General features: G+C 53.0%; 3 protein-coding genes across 7 annotated transcripts in view; 2 read left to right on the forward strand and 1 right to left on the reverse strand.

Annotated features, from left to right (window-relative positions):
• Positions 1-4,322, forward strand: part of ARAP3 (ArfGAP with RhoGAP domain, ankyrin repeat and PH domain 3) — a 23,100-nt gene extending 18,778 nt beyond the window's left edge. The window contains exons 19-26 of the mRNA XM_008569472.1: positions 1,450-1,578; positions 1,658-1,791; positions 2,016-2,098; positions 2,191-2,226; positions 2,356-2,419; positions 2,529-2,666; positions 2,890-2,928; positions 3,453-4,322. Coding sequence (XP_008567694.1) covers positions 1,450-1,578; positions 1,658-1,791; positions 2,016-2,098; positions 2,191-2,226; positions 2,356-2,419; positions 2,529-2,666; positions 2,890-2,928; positions 3,453-3,938 — 1,109 coding nt within the window. The 3' untranslated portion in view covers positions 3,939-4,322. The remainder of the gene's footprint in view (positions 1-1,449; positions 1,579-1,657; positions 1,792-2,015; positions 2,099-2,190; positions 2,227-2,355; positions 2,420-2,528; positions 2,667-2,889; positions 2,929-3,452) is intronic.
• Positions 4,323-6,336: 2,014 nt separating this feature from the next.
• Positions 6,337-16,480, forward strand: FCHSD1 (FCH and double SH3 domains 1). The gene is made up of 20 exons (XM_008569458.1): positions 6,337-6,406; positions 6,638-6,735; positions 7,827-7,872; positions 8,284-8,351; positions 8,680-8,821; positions 8,907-9,043; positions 9,164-9,227; positions 10,152-10,280; positions 10,725-10,847; positions 11,032-11,127; positions 11,540-11,659; positions 12,065-12,169; positions 12,312-12,473; positions 13,074-13,202; positions 13,281-13,364; positions 13,530-13,647; positions 13,769-13,989; positions 14,787-14,874; positions 15,727-15,782; positions 15,919-16,480. Exons 1-20 carry the CDS (start codon positions 6,386-6,388, stop codon positions 15,982-15,984), a joined length of 2,073 nt encoding a protein of 690 aa, XP_008567680.1. The 5' UTR covers positions 6,337-6,385; the 3' UTR covers positions 15,985-16,480.
• Positions 16,431-20,585, reverse strand: RELL2 (RELT-like 2). 5 transcript variants are annotated; one of them, XM_008569456.1, is made up of 8 exons: positions 19,795-20,582; positions 19,160-19,399; positions 18,703-18,768; positions 18,541-18,607; positions 17,913-18,098; positions 17,267-17,642; positions 17,108-17,141; positions 16,431-16,807 (listed from the first exon to the last, which is right to left on the reverse strand). In XM_008569456.1, exons 2-7 carry the CDS (start codon positions 19,341-19,343, stop codon positions 17,109-17,111), a joined length of 912 nt encoding a protein of 303 aa, XP_008567678.1. In that variant the 5' UTR covers positions 19,344-19,399; positions 19,795-20,582; the 3' UTR covers positions 16,431-16,807; position 17,108. The 5 variants fall into 5 exon arrangements, 1 of the variants encoding a protein (XP_008567678.1); XR_550269.1 differs by having other exon boundaries at positions 17,108-17,642; positions 19,927-20,585; XR_550267.1 differs by having other exon boundaries at positions 17,108-17,642; positions 19,795-20,585.
• Between the last annotated feature and the right edge of the window lie 106 nt (positions 20,586-20,691).

Genomic DNA, 20,691 nt, shown 5'->3' on the forward strand with positions numbered 1-20,691 from the left:
AACCGGCCATCCCTATATGGGATCCGAACCCGTGGCCTTGGTGTTATCAGTACCGCACTCTCCCGAGTGAGCCACAGGCCGGGCCCACGAGTGGACTTTCAACGTGGTTGACCCACTGCCTCTTTCTCCACTCTTCTCTCTTGGCTTCAGTGAACCCCACAAGCTCTTGGTTTCCTTTCTACCTCAATAGAGCCTTCTCTTCATCTTTTGCCCAGACTCCAAATGTTGGAGGAACCCATGGATGGATCCTGGGCCCTCTTCTGTTCTCTATTTCTCCTTGGATTAACTCATCCATTTCCATGGCTTTAAATGCCATTAATAAGCTGATACCAAAATCTTATCTCTGGCCCAGACCTCTCCTCTGAGCTGCATACTCACATATCTGCCTACTGGACACCTCCACTTCTCCCAAGTATCTCAAATTTAAAATGTCTAAGACAAAACTTGATTCCTAACCTCCTCCCCTAACAAAAAGCCCAGGCCATTTTCTAGTTTTTCTGAACTCAGTAAATGGCACCATAATTCATCCAGTTATTAAGGCCAGAGACATGGGTGTCCTCTGGGACCCCTTCCTTTCCTTCATCTTCATACCCAATCCACCAACTAGTCCTGTTGATTCTATTAGAATCTATTACTTCTCTCCATCTCCACTGTTACCAGCACCCTAGTTGAAGTCACCATTATTTTTCTGCCTCCCAGCATTAACCACTAAAATGTATTGCCCCAGAAAGGGAATAGCTAACAGTGCTCCATTCTTGTCTCCCTACAACCCATTTTCCATGCAGCAGCCAAATGAACATTTCAGGCATAAATCAGATCATGCCATTCCCATGGTTGAAAACCTCCAATGGCTTCCATTGAACTTAAAATTCAAATTCTTTATCATGGCTGACAAGACTCTGAATGTCTAGCCTCTGCTTATTTCTCAGACCTCATCTCACATCACCTGTTCTCTTATCTGTCCTCTTTGCTGCAGCCACACTGGCTGTTAGTTCCTCAAATGCATTTTGCCCGATTCAGGGCCTTTGTTCTCACATTTTGTCATGCTTGAAATCTACCCCCCGATCTTAGCATAGCTTGCTCTTTCCAATCCTTCAGATATTTGAGTTTCATCTTCAAATGCCACTTACCTCAGTTGCTGCTCTGTTACTCTCTCTCAGCTTATTGTTTCTTTCAAAGCAATTATTTGTCTGCAGTTATTTTGTTTTCTCACTTGTTCACTGTCTGCTCCCTCACTAGGCTGCGGGCTCTGTGGAGGCAGGCCATAGGTATCTTGCTCACCACTGTATCCCAGGGCAAGAAGAGTGCCTGGCATAGAGCTGGTGCTCAAATGTCTGTGGCTGGATGGTAGAATGGATGAATGGATGAGTGACTGATGGGAGACAAGCTGGGGACTCCAGGCTTTGGATGGATATTCTGATTGACACCTACTCCCACCTTCCCCTTAAGAGCGACCACTGCACCCCAAAGAAAAGGTCCTAGAGCAAGCCCTACAATGGTGCCAGCTCCCAGAACCCTGCTCAGCCTCCCTGCTCTTGAGAAAAGTCTCCCTGGCCCAGGCTGGCTGCCTCTTCACAGGTGAGTTGCCTTCTTCAGCCCAGCATCCCTCACATCCCTCCGCATACCCGTCTCTCCAGCATTGCCCATCTGTGTCCAGGTATCCGGCGTGAGAGCCCACGGGTGGGGCTGTTGCGGTGTCGTGAGGAACCACCCCGCTTGCTGGGAAGCCGCTTCCAGGAGAGGTTCTTTCTGCTGCGTGGCCAGTGCCTGCTGCTGCTCAAGGAGAAGAAGGTGAGGCCCTAGGTTAGAAGGATGGGATGCCAAGTGGCCATGTAAGGGGAGCCATGACTGCACTGACTCTCTGACTCCATAGCCTATACTCTCGTCAGTCTCATTGCTTCCCTGATCCCTCCACCTCTCTGACCCTGTGATCACATACCCCAGTGCTTCCATGACTTCTTGGCCTCATTAACCATAATCTTCTCCCATCTCTTACTGACTCTGTTCATGCTCAGAGCTCTAAACCAGAACGGGAGTGGCCTCTGGAAGGTGCCAAGGTCTACCTGGGAATCCGCAAGAAGTTAAAGCCTCCAACACCGTGAGTTTTCTTCCCCAGCCCATATTTGTATGGGCTGCCTTCACCCCCCTGGCCTTTCTGATTGCCCCATCACTGTTCTCTTTGCCTTCCAGGTGGGGCTTCACATTGATACTGGAGAAGATGCACCTGTGAGTACCTCCCGGCCTGGCTTCTCCTGTGACCCAGCCTTGTATCCTATCCTCTCTTCCCTCTTTCCTTCCTCCATTCCTATAGCTGTGACCCCTCTCTCCTGTTAATTCCACTCTGATCATTCCCAGCTACTTGTCCTGCTCTGATGAGGATGAGATGTGGGATTGGACTACCAGCATCCTTAAAGCCCAGGTAAGGGGAAGGAAAAGGCTGAGGGCTGGGTCTATGGTCCCTCTGGGGCCCAGGTATACCCTTCAGTGCCTCCCATGCCCACCGGTGCCAACCTTCACCCTCTTGCCAGCACGATGACCAGCAGCCAGTGGTCTTACGGCGCCGTTCCTCCTCTGACCTTGCTCGTCAGAAGTTTGGCACTATGCCTTTGCTGCCCATCCGTGGGGATGACAGTGGAGCCACCCTCCTCTCTGCCAATCAGACCCTGGTGAGACCATCCAGCCTGCCCTAGCCCCCACCTGTTCCCTGTGCTTACCCTTATTACCCACTGGAAGTGGTGTGCCTGCCAGCCTGGTGACTCCCTCTGATCACTGTGCCCCTCCCCTCTGCCTTCTCTGTTCTTCCACTCCCTACCCCTGCCTCCTGTTGCCGGGCCTCACTGTGTCTCTGTTTCTCCCTCCTTCCCTCATCCCCACTCCACCTGTGCCCAGCGGCGACTACACAACCGGAGGACATTGTCCATGTTCTTTGTGAGTACTGTGTCTGTTCCACCTGTGTGTCTGTCAGCCCTGTGTTCCTTTGTAATGCATGAGCCCCAGGTGTGCTCTCTGTGTTTTCCTGATGCAGGCCATAAGGGTGTGTGCATGCATGTGAGAGAGAGAGAGAGAGGGTAGGGGGTGGGGTGTGTGCAGAAAGAATATGGAATATGAGGGATGGTAGGATGTGGTGAGGAAAGGAGAAAGTGGTCCAAGAATCTGAGAAATTTGAGGGAAGTAGTTAAGTGAATGCATTTTGGAGTCAGACAGACCTGGGTTCAAGCCCCAGCTCTACCATTTACTTGCTGTGTGATCTTGGGCAATTTACTTAACCCTTCTGCACCTTGGTTTGCTCTTCTGCAGTGTAACCTACTGCACAAGTATTGCTCTTCTGCAGTGTAACCATACATGCCAAGTATTTTGCAGCATCTGGCCCAGAGGAACAGCTCAAAAAATGTTAGTGATTAATAATCTGGTAACTCTAACTCTGTGCCCTCTGCCATCCCATTCCCATCCAGCCGATGAAGTCATCCCAGGGGTCTGTGGAAGAGCAAGAGGAACTGGAGGAGCCTGTGTATGAGGAACCAGTATACGAGGAAGTAGGGGCCTTCCCCGAGCTGACCAAGGACACCTCCACCTTATTCTCCACTACACGGGAGTGGACAGCCAAGACAGAGTCCCCCCTCACCAGCCAGAGATCCTTTGATCAACCCCTTCTCTCCAAGGCAAGCACCCAGGGCCAGGAGGAGAGGCCACCTGAGCCCCCTCCAGGCCCCCCTTCAAAAAGCAGTCCCCAGGCATGGGGGTCCCTGGAAGAGCAGCTGCTCCAGGAGCTCAACAGCCTCATCCTAAGAAAGGGAGAGACCACCACAGGCCCTGGAAGCCCTTCCCAGCCATCCAGCCCCCAATCCCCTAGCCTCACCAGCCTTCCAATACAGACACCGGACTTCCCCAGCCAACCCCCCTGCACTTCTAGTCCACCCTCCAGCCAGCCCCTCACATGACCCTAGGACCAGCAGTCTGAGAGAATAGGTACCTAGAAGACCCAAGCTCTCACCGTGGCATACATTGCCAGGAGCTTCCTCTGCCCTTGCTGGAAAGACTCCAGAATCCATGTGGTGCTGTGGAAGGCTTCAGAGACCATGTGTCCCATGGCAGGTCATGGCCCCTCTCTGGCCTCAGCCCATTTATCTGTATTATGAGGTAACCGAAATAAGGAGAGTAGTGAACATCAAACTGTGTTTCTCAGAGATGTAAGCCCCACATATTTTCCCTCAACAAGGGCAGCTCCTGCTTTATATATTTGATATGCAGGGGTTCTGTGAGAGATATGGGGTTTTTAAAGAATGGTTTTACTGCATTAAAGAAAAAAAAGTTTGGAAGCCAGAGGCCTGGATGATGTACAATCTATCCCATCCCCCTTTCTACATTCTGGGACTGCACTGAAGCCCCGGAGTGGGGAGATTGATTGGGTTTGGGAGCTGGGGCAAGGGGGAGTCAAAAAAGGATGGGTCACTGTTAAAAAACCTTGAAACCAAAAAGCGACCATTCTTTCAGTCAACAAATATGTATTGTTTACCTTATTGGTGCCAGGTCTTGGGATACAGTATGATCAAAACAAATGGGTCCCTATTCTTATTGATCCTTCACTGTAGAAGGGAAACAGAAAATAGAAAATCTACACATAGGGCCGGCCCGTGGCTCACTCGGGAGAGTGCGGTGCTGATAACACCAAGGCCGCGGGTTCGGACCATATATAGGGATGGCCGGTTGGCTCACTGGCTGAGCATGGTGCTGACAACACCAAGTCAAGGGTTGAGAGCCCCTTACCGGTCATCTTTAAAAAAAAAAAAAAAAAGAAAATCTACACATAAATACATAAACAAGTGAGTTTAGTGCTGTGAAGAAACTAAACCAAAGTTGTGAGTCTGAGAGTGACTGTGGAGGTGGCCTTTAGACTGGGTGGATGGGGAAGGCCTCTGTGAAGAGCTAAACATAAGGGTGGAGAAGCTGTGGAGAAGGAGACAAGTGGAGTGCTGGGGAGAGAAGCTCTGGAGAGGGAAAACAGCAGGAAAGCTCTGTAATGGGAAGGGACTTGGCCTGTTGTGGGGACAGCAAGAAGGCTGGAACCCAGTGAGTGGGGAGGAGGAGGAGAGTACAGGTTCAAGTGGGAAAAATCAGTGGGTACTCAATCATGCATAATGTTGTAGGCCATGGGTGCTGTTTGGATTTATTCTGAAGCAATTGCATTTTAAGTGAGAATATGCTGAGATCTTATTTCCCTTAAAAAAAAAATTGATCCATCTGGCTGCTGTGTGAACAGTGGGTTGTGAAGGTTAGTGTGGAAGCAAGGAGATCAAATATTTGACCAGAAGACTAATAATGGGGACTTGGACTAGGGTGGTGGTCTTGGAAACTGAGGGGAGTGGATCAATAGGAAATAGAACTTGCTGATGGATGGAAAGTGGAGGTAGGAGAAAGAGCACACTGACCCCAGATTTCTCACTTTCCTAACTTGAGGGAGTGTGGTGCCATTTAATAAGTTAACAGGGGAAGGTGAAGTTTAAGGAGCCGTTTTAAAAGTTTGAGGTGCCCATTAGATATACTAGTAGAGGTGTTAGTGAGTAGTTGGATATGTGAATCTTGAGTTTTGAGCCATGCGGGGGGTGTGAGAACAGGGGCTGGGCCAACGGAGTTTAGGTGAGAATGAGAATCGGGGACGAGGATCCTCAGAAAATAGTGCTAGGGCCGATACATCTTGGGGTGCAGACCCTGAAGGAAAGACTCTAAATGTGACAGGGGTTTTCTGTCCCATAAGTCCCCACGCAAATCTCCCAGCTCACACCGACTCGCTGGGATCTTTTAGTTTCCAGTGGGGCCAGGATGTACCTGTCTTTTCCTCTGGGTCTGGTTCCTTCCTGGCTCCAGGCGTCTTTCTCACCCCGCTCGCGCTGGCTTTTCCAGTCCAGCGGGAATTGGTAAAAGGTTTGAGACCAGCCCTGTTTCCTTCGTCAGACGCATCTTCGCTCAGGTGTTCAGTGACTCAGTTTCCCGGGTCACATATTGAATTCCTCGCCATTCCTCACCCTTAGCGCGGGAACTTCTGATCTGCATATGTAAATTAACGATTAGAAATAATTACAGGCTGAATCAGGGATCACACTAGAAATAGAACCCCGCGTCTTGACTCAGAAGCTCGGGGTTCTCCCCACCGCCCAGCGGACGCTGCGTCCGCCCTGCGGCCGGGACCCTTCCGGGGTATTCGCAGCAATAACAGAGGTTTAGTTCCTCTGCGGCCCCCTCGCGCTTCCGCGCCCTGCGCGTAGCCTGACAAGGCGACCGGGAGCAGGGAGAGGGCGGGGCCGAGCCAGGTCTGGGGCGGGGTTTCGTCGTGGGCGGGGCTTCCTGGAGTTCCGGAGTCGAGTCGCTGGCAACCTTGTCCGGAGCGGAGATGCAGCCGCCGCCCCGAAAAGTGAGCTTGGCCTGGGAACGGGGACTTCTGGTCGGCTGGGGGAGCGGAGGGAGCCAAGGGGGCACTGGACCTACGGTGGGAGACGGGAAGTGGGAGGGGGTCAGAGCCCAACACGCGAGTAACCGGGGAAATAGTTCAGCCCCTCCCCGGCCCCGCCCCCCACCGCTCCCTGCGCGGAGTGTTTTTTAGGTCCCCGCTCCAGGGAGTCTTCATCCTCCCCTTACCCCACAGGTGAAGCCCGCCCAGGAGGTGAAGCTTCGCTTCCTGGAGCAGCTGAGCATCCTTCAGACCCGGCAGCAGAGGGAGGCGGATCTGCTGGAGGACATCAGGTAGCCCCCGACCCCCTTCACATACATCCAACTTCGCCGTCGTGCGCGCCACTTCTCCCCCAGCGTACTGCGGGGGTCGGTGGACAGTGGCGAAGAGTTCCCCAACCTATCCATTCACAGCTCTCACCTTAGGCCTGCCTCTCCAGATACCGAATAGGAATAATCCCTCCCCTCCACCCCCACCCCCACCACACACACAAATAGTCAACTTCTCCACTTCAAAGACTATTTCACCAACCTCCCTGTGTACTGAAGGGAGTCCGCACAGAGGAAAATTAGAAATGAAATAGTCACTCCATTCACTCTGCACAAATTGTTTCTGGCCCAGGACTGGTGGGGAAAGCTCTGTTTATACACCACTCTTGAGTCATCAAAGCCCGTCACACACATGTAGTGACGTTAACGCTGGTGTCTCAGCCTCACTCAGCAGAGGGAGCATCATCTGGCCTTCTCCAACGTGGTGCTTTGAAGACCTCCTTAGTGTACAAGGTGTTTCAGTCAGCCCACGTGCCTGCTGGATTCCTTTCTCCTGCCAATAGGATGCTCATCCATGAAGGCAAGGTTCAGTTGCCTGACCGATAAATTCTCACTTGTCCTTGGCTTCTACCTTTTCTTTCAGAAAGGTCTGCAGGCCTCTCTGGTGGAACACCAAGGACGTCTGTACTTAGAGGAGGGCACAGAGTGATAAATGGTTAAGAGGAAAGAAAGAAAGCATAAAACCCAAGATGCACTCCACTCCCCCCACATCCAAAATCAAACTTAGGGAAGAATTCCACTCCCTCTTCCAGACCTGTTGGAAGGCTGGCGGACATCGTACTCAGGGCCCCCCATCAGTCCTCACCTCCAAGCCCACAGATGGTCCTCCTGGGGTGGGGAGGATCCTGCTGGGGCTCTGAGAAATGTGAAGCTGTTCTGTGTTGCGGCTGCCCGAGGTGATCTCAAGGACTCTCTCTCCAGTCCCATTCCCTCTGGGTGTGTATGGTCACACTCTAGGCCTGGCTCCCCTCTTCATCCTGCCCAGGCTGAGGAGAGGACTGAGGGTGGGAGAACAGGACCAAACCGTACCCCGACCTCCCCCCCAATCTCCACAGATCCTACAGCAAGCAGAGGGCAGCCATTGAACGGGAGTATGGGCAGGTATGGGACTCCTTTCTCTGGATCCTCTCTCTTGTTCTAGCGTCTTTTACATCACCAACCATGTCTCTCCATACATATATCCCTGTTGTGGTCAAGAGCAAATTCCTAGGGTCAGGCAGGCTTGTGTCAAATCCCCGCTGTGCTATTGATTAGCAGTGTGACCTTGGACAAGTTACTTAATCTTTCTTGCCCTCAGTTTCTTTCTCTGTAAAATGGGAATAATAATAATACCTCACCTTCACATAGGGTTGTTGTAAAGGTTAAATAAATTAATGAATATGAGACACTTAGCAAAGTGAGTGGCATGTAATAAGCATCCAAAAAATGGTATTATTATACTCTGATCCCATATTCCCCCATTTGGGGTGGGTCTTTGAAATGGAACTGGGTCTGTGATGACTTTCTCAATAGGCACTCCAGAAACTGGCTGGGCCATTCCTGAAGAGGGAAGGGCACCGGAGCGGGGAGATGGACAGCAGGTGGGTCCCATGGGGTGCGGGGTACAGAGGCCAAAAAGTGATGGGCAGCTCAACCCCAGGAACCTGTGGAGATGAAGCCTTAGTGAGTGGGGAGGGCATGTGAGCTGCAGGTAGAGCTGACACAGCAGCAGGAGAGGAGCTGACCTAGCAAGGACACTGTGGGTGGGGGCGGAGGGCATGAGTGATCCTGTGGCTCAGCTAATGGGCTGATCGATTGATGGGCTCCCAGACGATGGGGGATGGGAAGCACTCTGTCTCCCATGGTGTTGGGGGGGGTCTCATGAAGCAGTGGAGTGCTCCCTTCTCAACACAGACCTTCTCTGGGGAGGGGCAGGACGGTGTTTGGTGCCTGGCGCTGCCTGCTGGATGCCACCATGGCTGGGGGCCAAACCCGGCTCCAGGCATCTGATCGCTACCGTGACCTAGCAGGGGGCACAGGGCGGAGTGCCAAGGAGCAGGTGCTTAGGAAGGTATGGCTCAGTGGGTGGGGTGAAGGAAGAGCTGGCTTGGGACTAGAGGTGGTCTGGTCAGGACTTTGTGTGTCCATACCACTAGGGAACAGAGAACCTCCAGAGGGCGCAGGCTGAGGTGCTGCAGTCTGTCCGGGAGCTGAGCCGAAGTCGGAAGCTGTATGGGCAGCGGGAACGTGTGTTGACCTTGGCACGGGAGAAGGCAGCTGATGTCCAGTCTAGGTGGGCTCATGGGGAGTTAGGAAGCTTGGGGTGGGGGGGTGTGTGAGGTGCGGGGTATGGGGGTGGAGCCATGGCACCAGAGCTGGGCTCAACTCCTACTCCTCTTCCTCTCCTGCACAGACTGAACCGAAGTGACCATGGAATTTTCCACTCTCGGACCAGTTTGCAGAAACTGAGCACCAAGGTTTGGGAGATGAGGGCATGAGTGGGGGGCAGGGAAGAGGTGGGCATAGTAGTCTAGTGGTTTGGAACCCAGGGGCATAAGTATGAGAGACTGGGTTGAATCCAGGCTCCTGTACTTCCTAGGTGGGTGACCTTGGTTAACTTACTTAAACTCTCTGAGCCTCATTTTCTTCATCTATAAAACAGAAATCATACCTTTCTTTTTCATTCCTTTAATATGCATTTACTGAAGACCTCTATGTGTTAGGCACTGTTCTAAACACTGGGGATATGGTGTAAAACATTACCAATGGAGTTCCTGCCCTTACAGTCTGGTTAAGGCAGAGTAAATAAATAATTAGCAAGGATAATAGGGGGTGTAATTTAGAGGGAGGCCTCTCTAAACAGGTGGCCTGAGTGTCAAGAGGGAGCCAACTATGCAAAAATCTAGGGGAAAAACATTCCAGGGAGAGGAAATAGTGAGTGCAGAGGCTCTGAGGTGGGAATAACTTTGTAAAGAAACTGAGAGAAGGCCAGTGTGACTGGAGCACTGTGAGCAAGGGGACAAGCTCTTGAAAAGAGACCAGAGAAGTTGCAGGGGCCAGCTCATGTCAGGCCTGGTAGACCACAGTTTGGATTTTTTTTAATTAAATTAAATTAAATATGACCAGCATGGGGGATTTGAACTCTTGACCCTGGTGTTATCAGCACCATGCTCTCCCAAGGGAGCTACCCAGCCAGCCCTGGATTTTATTTTAAATGTATGCAGAAGCCACTAGAGGATTTTGAGCAAGAGTTGTGAGTATGTGAAATTTTTAATATAGTGCCAGGCACATAGTAAGCACTGAATAATGTTAGAATCCATTCTGGATCTGGGTTCTGAGTTAGCCTTGGAAGGACCCCAGGGGTCCAGGGCTCCCTGTTGACACCTGTTTCCCCTTTCTAGCTCTCCGCCCAATCGGTCCAGTACTCCCAGCAGTTGAGAGTGGCCCGCAATGAGTACCTGCTCAACTTGGTGGCCACCAATGCCCATCTTGACCACTATTACCAGGAGGAACTGCCAGCGCTGCTCAAGGCCAGTCCTAATCCAGATACCCCTGCTCCTCAGCAGGCCTCCCCCTGCTTCCCTCTCCCCACGAGACTGGGTGGTGCTAGGGACTTAGTCTGCTTAAAGTGGGTAGAAGATATACACTTGAGTTCTGGTTTTGCTTCTAGCTGTGTGACTTTGTACAGGACACATAACCCCTCTAAACCCCAGATTTTTCATCAGGGATAACCCCTGCTCTGCCTACCTTATAACACAAATGGAGCTCAAAGGAGAGAATGGATATGAAAGTGTTTTTAAACCATTAACTGCTCTGCATACATGAGGGCTTATTATTAGAAGGAGTAATAATGTTTTACTCCTTCCCTCCTTCCCATACCTTATGCCCATCACCATCTAGATCTGGACAGAGAGCCTGCTTTGCAGTAGAGGCCTGGCAGCAGGGTGGTGTGAATATCTTGGGGTTCTCTCCAGGTCCTGGTCAGTGAGCTGTCAGAACACTTGAAGGACCCCCTGACCTTACTGAGCCGCACTGAGCTGGAAGCTGCAGAAATGGTCCTGGAGCATGCCCGCCATGGGGGGCAGGCAACTTCCCAGGTGGGGGCTGTGGCTTGTAAGAGCTCCCCCAGAGATCCTTTTACCCTTTTCTCCCAATACAGACTTCCCACTGCCTATCTGCCCCTTTCCTTCTCACCTTGTTCTCTTTCTTCTGAGAAGTGCTGGGGACAGGGTTGGAGAAGGAGCCAGTGAATGAAAGACTTTGACTTTTCCCCACCCCTAGGTATGCTGGGAACAGGATGTGAAGCTGTTTCTTCAGGAGCCTGGAGTATTTTCCCCCACTCCACCTCAGCAGTTTCAGCCAGCAGGGACTGATCAGGTGAGACCTCTCTGCTTGTTGGAACCAGACCAAATGTAAACAATTTAGGTCTCCTCCCCCATTAACCTTGTCCTGGTATTAATCCAGCAACTGTTAAACCTTGGAGAGGGGGTTTCAGAACTCCAGTTTGCCTTGCTCCCATCAGGACACAAAAAACACATCTCGGTCCATCTTTCAATCACTTCACCGCACTATCCTCTTTATTCCACCTCTGTCCCTCAACCCAGATCCTATTTCTGGGACTCTGTGTCTCTGTGTCCATACTAATGCATACCTGTGTCCATGGACATAAGCATGTGCCCATACCTCTTTGTCCCTGTCCTTGGAGATGAAGACAAAGAGAGGAAGAAGGAGGGAACTGAAGAGAAGAGTGACCTCAGGTCTTCCTCACAGCATTCCCTGTCCCATTCAGGTGTGTGCCCTGGAGAGGGGAGCAGGAGGTATGGCTGGGGAGAGCGACCTGGAGAAAGAGGTTCAGCGCTGGACCAGCCGAGCTGCCCGCGACTATAAGATCCAGAACCATGGGTACCGGGTGAGGTGGGGGGTGCAGGTGTTGTGGGAGGGCAAGAAGAGCTGAGAGATGGGAATCCCAGAGACATTGGGGATGTCAAGGAGTTGCAGACAGGAGAGGAGGGAAAAATATTTCAAGGCAACAGCATGGCACAGTAGTTAAGAGCACAGCTTCTGGAATTAGACCAACCTGGGTTCAAATTCTCTTCTCTTACTCCCTAGTTCTGTAACCCTGGGTAAGGGAGTGACTTGACTTCTTTGGCTTCAGTTTCCTCATTACTAAAGTGGGACCAATAATAGCACCCACCTCCTAGGGAAGATTAAACGGCGCAATGCATGTGATGCAACTAGCAAAGTACCAGTCCCGTAGTAAGTTATGCCCCACAGTATCTCTCCACCCACCCCTGTCCTCTGCCTTCCCAACCAGGTGCTGCAGCGACTGGAGCAGAGGCGGCAGCAGGCTCCAGAGCGGGAAGCTCCAGGCATAGAACAGCGGCTACAGGAAGTGAGGGAGAGCATTCGGCGGGCACAGGTAAGGAACAGCCCTGGGGGTTAGAGCCACTGAGATGCCACCTCCTCAGGCAACTCCCACTCCATGCCTCTTTCTGATGGTGGGGAGAGAGGAGAGTGGAGGTAGAAGGTGAACACTAACTTCCCTCTTCCTCATGCCCCAGGTGAGCCAGGTGAAGGGGGCTGCCCGGCTGGCCCTGCTACAGGGAGCTGGCCTGGATGTGCAGCACTGGCTAAAGCCAGCCATGACCCAAGCCCAGGATGAGGTGGAGCAGGAGCGACGGCTCAGTGAGGCTCGGCTGTCCCAGAGGGACCTTTCCCCCACCGTAAGCTCCTCCCCCATTCTACCCATGCACACCCAGGAGGCTAAAACTCCCCAGTGGATGGCAGACCCTATAAAATAGGAATTACAATAGTACCTAACTCAAAGGGTTGTTGTGTGGCTTAAATGAAACCATTCATGTATAATTCTTTGCATAGTTTCTGGCATAGAGAGTCCTCAATAAACTTTTATTATGAGTATAGTATGGTCATAAAGAAGTAAGGTTCTGGAGGCAGTCTGTAGCTGTGTGATCTTGGAAAGCGACTTAAAAAGTAAGCCTGAATTTCCGCATAAGTAAAATGAGGTTGGTTAATATTTGTGTACGATAACACAGGTTATTATGAAGGTTAAATGAGACAATGTACATAAGATATTTAGCATTGTGCCTGGCATACAGTAAGTGCTTGATGACTGTAACTGCTGTGATTGTTACTGTTATCCTGCTCTGCAGTGGTTTTGGTTGCAACACATGGTGAGTGGACGGATGCTACTACCTTGGAGGAGGATCCATGGTGTCCTTTAGTGGTAGGATGGAGGAGTGGGAAGTACAACCAGTACCTAAGAGCGGGCCCGATAATGATGTCTGTTCTCTGCCTCCTTTCAGGTTGAGGATGCTGAGCTTTCTGACTTTGAGGAATGTGAGGAGACAGGAGAGCTCTTTGAGGAGCCAGCACCCTCAGCCCTGGCCACCAGGCCTCTCCCCTGCCTGGCACATGTGGTGTTTGGCTATCAGGTGTGAATGGGGGTAGGGACCTTAGATGGGCAAGAGTGGAGGACAGCCAAGTCCTGAATCCTTCCTTGTGGGGCCCAGGCAGGGCGTGAGGATGAACTGACCATCACGGAGGGTGAATGGCTGGAGGTCATAGAAGAGGGAGATGCTGATGAATGGGTCAAGGTATGTACGGGACCCTGGGGTCTGATCTTGGGTTGGGGGCAGTGGGAGGGACTTTGTGACCCCCAAGAACCCAGCCAGGCAAATCTAGAAGCCTGAGTGGAGGAGAGCCAGGGCCATGAACTGCTGAGGCAAGTCTGATATCTGTTCACGTTGCTGGGTGATCAGGCTCGGAACCAGCATGGCGAGGTAGGCTTTGTCCCTGAGCGGTATCTCAACTTCCCGGACCTCTCCCTCCCTAAGAGTGGCCATGACAGCGACAATCTCTCGGGGGCAGAGCCCACAGGTAAGAAAGGGAAATTCTGGGTATGGAGAAGAGTTATTGTGTCCTTGTGCCCCTGGGGTGTGGTGTTCCTGGGCACTGCCACTCACCTCCCTCTCTCACCATCTCTCCTGGGCTTCTGCAGCATTCCTGGCCCGTGCCCTGTACAGCTATACAGCACAGAGCACAGAGGAACTGAGCTTCCCTGAGGGGGCGCTCATCCGTCTGCTGCCCCGGGCCCAAGACGGAGTAGATGACGGCTTCTGGAGGGGAGAATTTGGGGGCCATGTTGGGGTCTTTCCCTCCCTGTTAGTGGAGGAGCTGCTTGGTCCCCCAGGGCTACCTGAACTTTCTGACACTGAACAGGTGAGTCTTCCTTTTCCATGAGTCCCCAGGAACTTTTAGGTTGATCCTCTCACCCCAGTTAAGGCTTGATATTTATCTCAATTCCTCCTCTCTTCCCCAGTTTTATCTCCTATGATAGCCTGGCATCCCCATATCCTTTGGCTGGGCAGAGAAAAGGGAAACCAAGGCAGCCTTCCTATGAGTTTGGAGGTCCTAATTTAGTGCTGGATAGATCTGAATTCAAATTTCTGTCACATGCCCTTGGGCAGTGATTTAACCTCTCTGAGCTTGTTTCGTCACATGTAAAATAAGGATAATAATACTTCAGCAGGCTCACTATTATGATTAGAGATAATGGAGGTAAAGCCCTTAGCACAGTGGCACACAGTTGTTGCTTTAATATATGATACCTATTGCTATAATACAGTGGGAAGAGCATAGGAGTGGGAGTCAGGAGACCCAGATTCTAGCCAGCACTATGCCACTAACTGGCTCTGTGATCTTGGGACAGATGGCTTAACCTGAGTCTTACCTTTAACACAGGAGTCAGGAAAATGCCTACCTCACAAGGTGGTGGTGAGGATTGAATGAATTAGTTATAGTGCATGTGAAGTGCTAGCAGAACACCTGAGACATAGTAAGTGTTCAATACATACGGGCTGTTGAAATATGTATCAGCTACAATCCCCCCTGAATATAAACATTTGGTCACTTCCTGTACTGGGGAATAATGAGATAGGAATTGAAAGTGGGATGAGAGGAAAAGCTGGCAAAACCTTGCCACACACCAGGAATAACTGTGCCTACTCCACCCCCAGATGCTACCATCCCCTTCTCCTCCCAGCTTCTCCCCTCCTGCACCCACCTCTGCCTCAGATGGTCCCCCTGCACCTGTCCTGCCTAGGGGTGAGTAGAGGGAATTGGGGGTCCTGGGAGGATAAGAGATGGGAAGGAGGAAGTTTGGACTTCTAGCTCATACTCCACCCCTCTGCGTGCCCTCAGGGACCTTGCAATAAGGTCCACAGCAACTTGATGGCAGAAGACCTTGGGCTTTGAAGCCAGGCTGACTGGTTCACACCCCACTCTATTACTTCCCAGCTTGTGTCCTTTATAAGTAAGAAGGGAGGTACTACCTCATTGAATTGTTGTAAGAGTTAAAAAAAAAAAAAAGATGTCTGTAGAGTACACAGCATTGTACCTGGCACATAGTAAGTACACAAATAGTAACTGTTTTATTATTATTTTTAATTAGCCAACTTCTCTCACTGTGTTCTCCCAATAGGCACCCTTTACTCTTAGTGTCCTTGAATCCTACAAACATTTTGTATCAACATTTTCTCTTCTTGGAAAGCCCACCTTTTCTAAAACCTTCTGGTACTTTCACCTTCTCCACAGTCTCCCTCCCTGGCCCCACTGAGGTTACCACCATCTCCAACACCTCAAATTAACTTTGACTGACATAGCACTCGGTCATTCATTGTGTTTGTTGGTGTTTCATTATTGGGTTCCTGACAACCATTGGGGATGGGGGTGCTGTGTGTCCCACTTCCCTTTCTTTGGTACCTCGAGCAGAGCTGATTATATAGCAGTTTCCCAGTAAGTGTTTTTGAGGATGGATGGATTGATGGATTTATGGCCCAGGTTGATGACTATTAATTAATTCAACAAATATTTATAGTGTGCCACTGTCCTAAGTGCTGGAGGTACAGCAATGAACAAAACAAAGTCTGAAGACTGACTTGTGTTTCTTGTTTCCAGACTATGCCCTGGACTACCCTGGACTCCTGGACATGATGGCACCTCGACTCAGGCCGGTAAGGGCCCCTGCCATGGAGGTGATCTTGTTCAGAGGGGGAAATCCAACTGGTCCTGTCTTGTCTGCAGGGCTGAGGAAATGGACAGGTACCCCCATGGGAGGACTCAGGACCATTAACTGTGTGTTCCCTACAGATGCGTCCACCACCTCCCCCGCCAGCTAAAGCCCCGGATCCTGGCCACCCAGATCCCCTCACCTGAAGGCCAGGGGATCACTGCCTCCCAGTGATGCTGCTGCCCCTATCTCCATTCTGTCAGAGACCACCCCCTCAATGATCCAGAGTGACATAGCTGAAAGCTGGAATTTCCTCCATTTCCACTCTTACCTCCAGGGTAGAAACTTTCCCTCTCCCCATTTCTGGGGCTGGAACCCACTCCTTTTTCCCCGTTATCCTCTTGCCATCTCTAGGCCTGGAACTACCCCTTTATCTTCTGCCATCACCCCATCTCTAGGGTGGTGAAATACCGTGAAGTCTCTGGTGCTGGAACCCATCCCCCAAAGTCTTGAGTGGCTATGGCCCATCTATGTTTCCACCCTGGCTCTGTGACCCACCCCACTCTGGATGCCAGGATCACTGGGGTTGGGGCCAGGAAAGGAGCAGGACTTGGGAGTTAGAAGGAGCTGGAGCCAGTATGCGAAGCAGCTGTAATGATCTGAGCGGATTTATTGACAGTGAATAAAGGGCACGAAGGCCAAGCCAGGGCCTGAGCCTCTTGTGCCAAGAGGGCAGGGGACCTAAGGTGCTATTGCTTTAGGAGCCCACCAAGGGCAGGGGTGTGCTCCAGCTGCCACACTCTGGTATATGGAGCGAGGTGTTGAGAAAGGCAGGTCAGGTAGCCTGTTGGCAGGCAGGGAAGGGGAAGAGACTGAGGGACAAGGGGTTGGAGGGGGGACTTCTCCCGAGGTCCCCCAGCCTGAGACCGTGCCACTCCAGGTGGAAGTAGAGCTGGTCCTCAACTGGGGGGCAGTGCTGTCCAGTGGAGGGGAGGGCCTTCATGCTCACCCACCCCTTGGCCTTGCCAGCTGGTAGTCCATCAGCGCAACGAAGAATGAGGTTTAGAGGAAAGGAAGAGTAACAGTGTTGCTTCCTGTTCAAGCTCTGTCCCAGCTTCTCCCCAGGGGCTGCAGGACCTTCTCTGTCCTCTGGAGCACATACCCACTCCCTACCATGAAACTAAGGAATTTGTAGCAAACACTAAGCCTGCAGTTCATCCTGGGCGTTCAGGAAGCTGATGGGCATAGATGGTTTAAGTAGGGGGTGTAGATGGTTTAAGTAGGGGGTGGCACGACAAGATTGCCTGACTTGGGCTCAGGCAGACTCACCTTATACACCCCCTGCTCCCCGAGGTGGAGACATCTGAGAGAAGGGGGAGAGATCAACAATGGGAGAACAGGAGATGAATTATATCAGTGCACCCCAGAGTAGGGGGCAATAAAAACAGCCCAACACTGCGCACTGCAGCCCTGGCCAAGTCTTCGTACCTGGTGATCTGAGGTGTCTGGTTTTCTTGGCTGTTCATTTGCCTTTTGATTGGGCAGCCCTGGGCTTGGGTCCCTCCCTCTGGCCCCCTGTGCTGGCTCTGCAGAGGTTCCAGTGTTCCTCTCAAGTGCACATGGGACTTGGTTGCTGTCCCTCAGTCTTCCATTCTGCACTGGGGGGCTGGCTAGGGCCTGGGGCTGTGGCCCCTCAGAGGGCAGCCTCTCAATGGCAGGCATCCCTGCCCTGGGCTGCCCTCCCCCAGACCCTTGACCTCCCCCTGGGTCCTGTCCCCCACCAGAGCCCCAGCTCCTGTCAGTGGGTGACCCATCACGATGCTCATGTAGCCCATATCGCTTCTCAATGTGTGTCACTCGGAACCTGGGAGGGGAGGGAACACTGGAGCTTAGGACCGTAACTTAGGTTGCTTGGCCCTCCCCTCCAACCAGGGACATCCTGGGTTTGATGTACGCTTCCCTCTGGCATAGGGCAAAGAAGGCCTTCTCAGATTGTGGGGCACATTGTGCAGACTGACTCCTGCTGCCGTTCCCAGTCCAGGAGGAAAGAGCTCGGGCCCACCTTTGGGGCCAGATGCCTGATCATTGGGGCCCCCATCTCAACCTCCCTCTCCCTGGGACACTCTCTCCCCACCTGCCCACAGAGAACACGGTGGTCTCTCCAGTCCGGGGGCGGCTTTTTCCTTCCTTGGAGCGTCCTTGACGGACAAGTGGGGGCCTCTTGCTGCGGCTGCAATGGATGCAAGGGGCTGCAGAGCCCAGGTGCACTGTGTGATGATGGGAGGGGGCTCTGTCCTGCAAGCTGGAGGTGGCGTCCATGCTGGTAGGGAGGAGGGGAACAGGGGTGACATTTCCATTTCCCTTCCTGTTCCATTTCCTCCTTTTCTTTCAGCATACTTCTTAAACCTCCAGGCTCCCCACTTTCCCCAGACCCCAACATTCTTTTCTTGTGTTTATCTAATAAACTCAATATTAAGATGTTAATGACATTGTGTTCTCCTTCCCAGAGCTGTTTGCTAAAAAGAGAGCAATTCTTAACCCAAAGGAGTGGCACTAGAAGTGAATGTTAGGCTTGATATCTAGACGGGAGATAGAGTTTGAAGGACTCAGGATTTCTACAACACTTCTTCTTTCTTGTAAGTTAGCCAGCCCTGCCCTCCTTCCAACCCCAAACGTGCAAGGAGACTGGGAGAGGATTGTGCTGGGGGAGAGGGTACTCTCCAAGGCAAGCTAAGCCATGCTGGCCCTTGTTTCCAGCTCACCTAGATAGCTGCATTGTCCCTTCTCCTTCACTGTCCCCCAGCATCTCCTTCAAGGCCTCGGCATTGGCTGGGCAGAGAAGGAAAGGAGGGAGTCAGTGGAGGTGGATGTCAGGGCAAGAGAAAGTTGGGGTGGGAGGGAGCAAGGGGCTAACCTCCACCCACCTTCATTTTGGATAATGCAGCGAACAATCCTCTCTACTGTGTCCTCATTCATGTCATCGTCCTCAGCTGAAGGATGAAAGAATTTGGCAAGGAAGTGGGAATGAGTCAGCTTTGGGGGAACATTACCTGGTGGCCCCCATAGCTTATTGCACAAGACATATCCCCTTACCTATTTACCGTCATGCTGAACTTTAGCATTTCAGAGGCCAGAAAAGATGGGGAAGTCAATGGGAGCCCAAGACTGCCATCAGTGGACCCTCCTGTCCTTGCTGCCTTCTCTAGCCTTGCTTTCAGAGTGGTGTCACCCCACTTGCTAACGCAAGACAGCCTCACTAGGCTTTCTGCAGACTTGATGGGGATTTGGCCTGGGGCTATTGGCCAGGGAGGCAGAAAGAGGTGTGGGGAGAGGAGTAAGGGAGAAAGGTGACTGAGCCAGGGTTGCAGGCGCTTCACTCACGGGGCTGGAGCTGGGTGTCGTCAGGCTCTGAGCCCCTCGACGTGCGGCAGCGGTATCCTTTCTTCTTGAGCACGTGGCAGATCATGAAGCCTACGAGGCCCATGAGAAAGAAGACCAACACAAGCAGAAAGAGCATGTACAGTCCATGTTGGGGCGGCTCCAGGTCAGGCTGTGGTTCCGACATGAGGCCCTGGGGGGCGAGCGCGGGCCAGGGCGCCTCCTGGGTTTAGGGGGCTGCAGCTGGGGGTAGAGGAGGGGTAGGAATGCCGTCCTCAGGCGCGCCTCAGAGGTCCGGCCCCACCCACTACCCAACTAGGGAGCTGTCCGGGCCAGGGGTGCTAGTCCACCAAGATCGCCCGGGGCAGGTTAGATGGTGGCTGCGGAAGCCCTCTTCCACGACCCCTAGTCCCGCTTCCCCGACGCCCAGAGCGTTCCCCTTTCCAGCTCGTCCCGCGCTTTCATCCCTCCAAAGGACACTGCAGAGCGAGATGGGACGGAATTCTCAGGCGGCGGGCGCACCTCCTCCGCTCCGGCCTGAGCAAGGCCTCTGCAGCCCCCTCCTCTCCCTGTACTCCCGCACGCCACCCCACCCCTTTTCGGTTCCTCCCACCCTGACCACCTGGCCCACCCGGTACCGGTGGTTTGGTTCTGGCTCCGGCTTTGGCTTGGGTTCCGGCTCCAGGAGCGTCCTTGTCCGGCTCAGGGCCCCCGACGCCCTCCCGGCGCTCATCCCTCGATTCCTCCCCCTCCCCCCTTCGCCGCCTCACCGGCTTCGGGCTGTGGCTGCGGATATTGGTGCCACGGCAGGCGGGGGAGGGAAGGATGGAGACGGATGAGGGCTGGTTGGGAGCGGCGGCAGGCTCCAGACTACTCCGGCCCTGGGTAAGGGAAAAGATGCGGGGCGCCTCCGCAACCGCCCTGGATTCTCAAATGCCGTCGCCCGTCTCCAGCCCCAGACCAAGGGGCGGAGCGCAGGTGTGCGGGACGGAGAGCGTGAGCCTTGCGCGTGTGTGAGCGCAATTGGGGTGCGCGCGTGACTGCGCCGGGCCCCCCCGGGGAGAATGTGCGGCGCCGAGTCTTGGTCCGGCCGAGGGAAAGGCAGTCTGGCGGGGTGCTCTTCACTGGTCTATCCGGCACGCCTGGCGCAGCTCCTGCCCTCAGATGCCCCGGCCGAATGCATAGCCAGGAATCTTCCCAGCGGGCTGGAGGAAACAGGCTTTCTGCACCCGACAGGGTCGGCGTGGCCGGATCTTCGGAGGCTCCTAAAGAGGTGACCACGGCCTGCGCCCCGTTTCGGGCAGGCGGCTGGAGGGGATGGCTCGGCTTCCCGAGGATTTGACCCCCGCCCGGAAAGAGATGGCCTTCGCATCCTAGGACCGATGCTACCCGTCCCCCGCCCAAGCCCGGACGCTCAAGCCCTGGAACCTAGAAGGGCGAAGCGAGGCGAGGGGCGGGACTCCCGCAGGGGGCGTGTCCCGGGCGTGGTCTCGGTTGGGCGGGGCCGGACTCGAGGTTCCGCAGAGGAAGGCTGC

The sequence above is a fragment of the Galeopterus variegatus genome, unplaced genomic scaffold (assembly GCF_000696425.1).
Source record: "Galeopterus variegatus unplaced genomic scaffold, G_variegatus-3.0.2 Scaffold502, whole genome shotgun sequence".
NCBI lineage: Eukaryota > Metazoa > Chordata > Mammalia > Dermoptera > Cynocephalidae > Galeopterus > Galeopterus variegatus.

Bases quoted from the DNA above. Each gene is read 5' to 3' on its own strand.
- FCHSD1 (XM_008569458.1), top strand. From the start codon at position 6,386: ATGCAGCCGCCGCCCCGAAAA. The intron at 6,407-6,637 runs GTGAGCTTGGCC...CTTACCCCACAG, and splicing joins TGCAGCCGCCGCCCCGAAAA to GTGAAGCCCGCCCAGGAGGT. The intron at 7,873-8,283 runs GTATGGGACTCC...CTTTCTCAATAG, and splicing joins TTGAACGGGAGTATGGGCAG to GCACTCCAGAAACTGGCTGG.
- RELL2 (XM_008569456.1), bottom strand. From the start codon at position 19,343: ATGTCGGAACCACAGCCTGACCTGGAGCCGCCCCAACATGGACTGTAC. The intron at 18,608-18,702 runs GTGGGTGGAGGT...TTCTCTGCCCAG, and splicing joins CTGCATTATCCAAAATGAAG to CCAATGCCGAGGCCTTGAAG. The intron at 17,142-17,266 runs GTACGAAGACTT...CCCTTCTCTCAG, and splicing joins CAGACACCTCAGATCACCAG to ATGTCTCCACCTCGGGGAGC.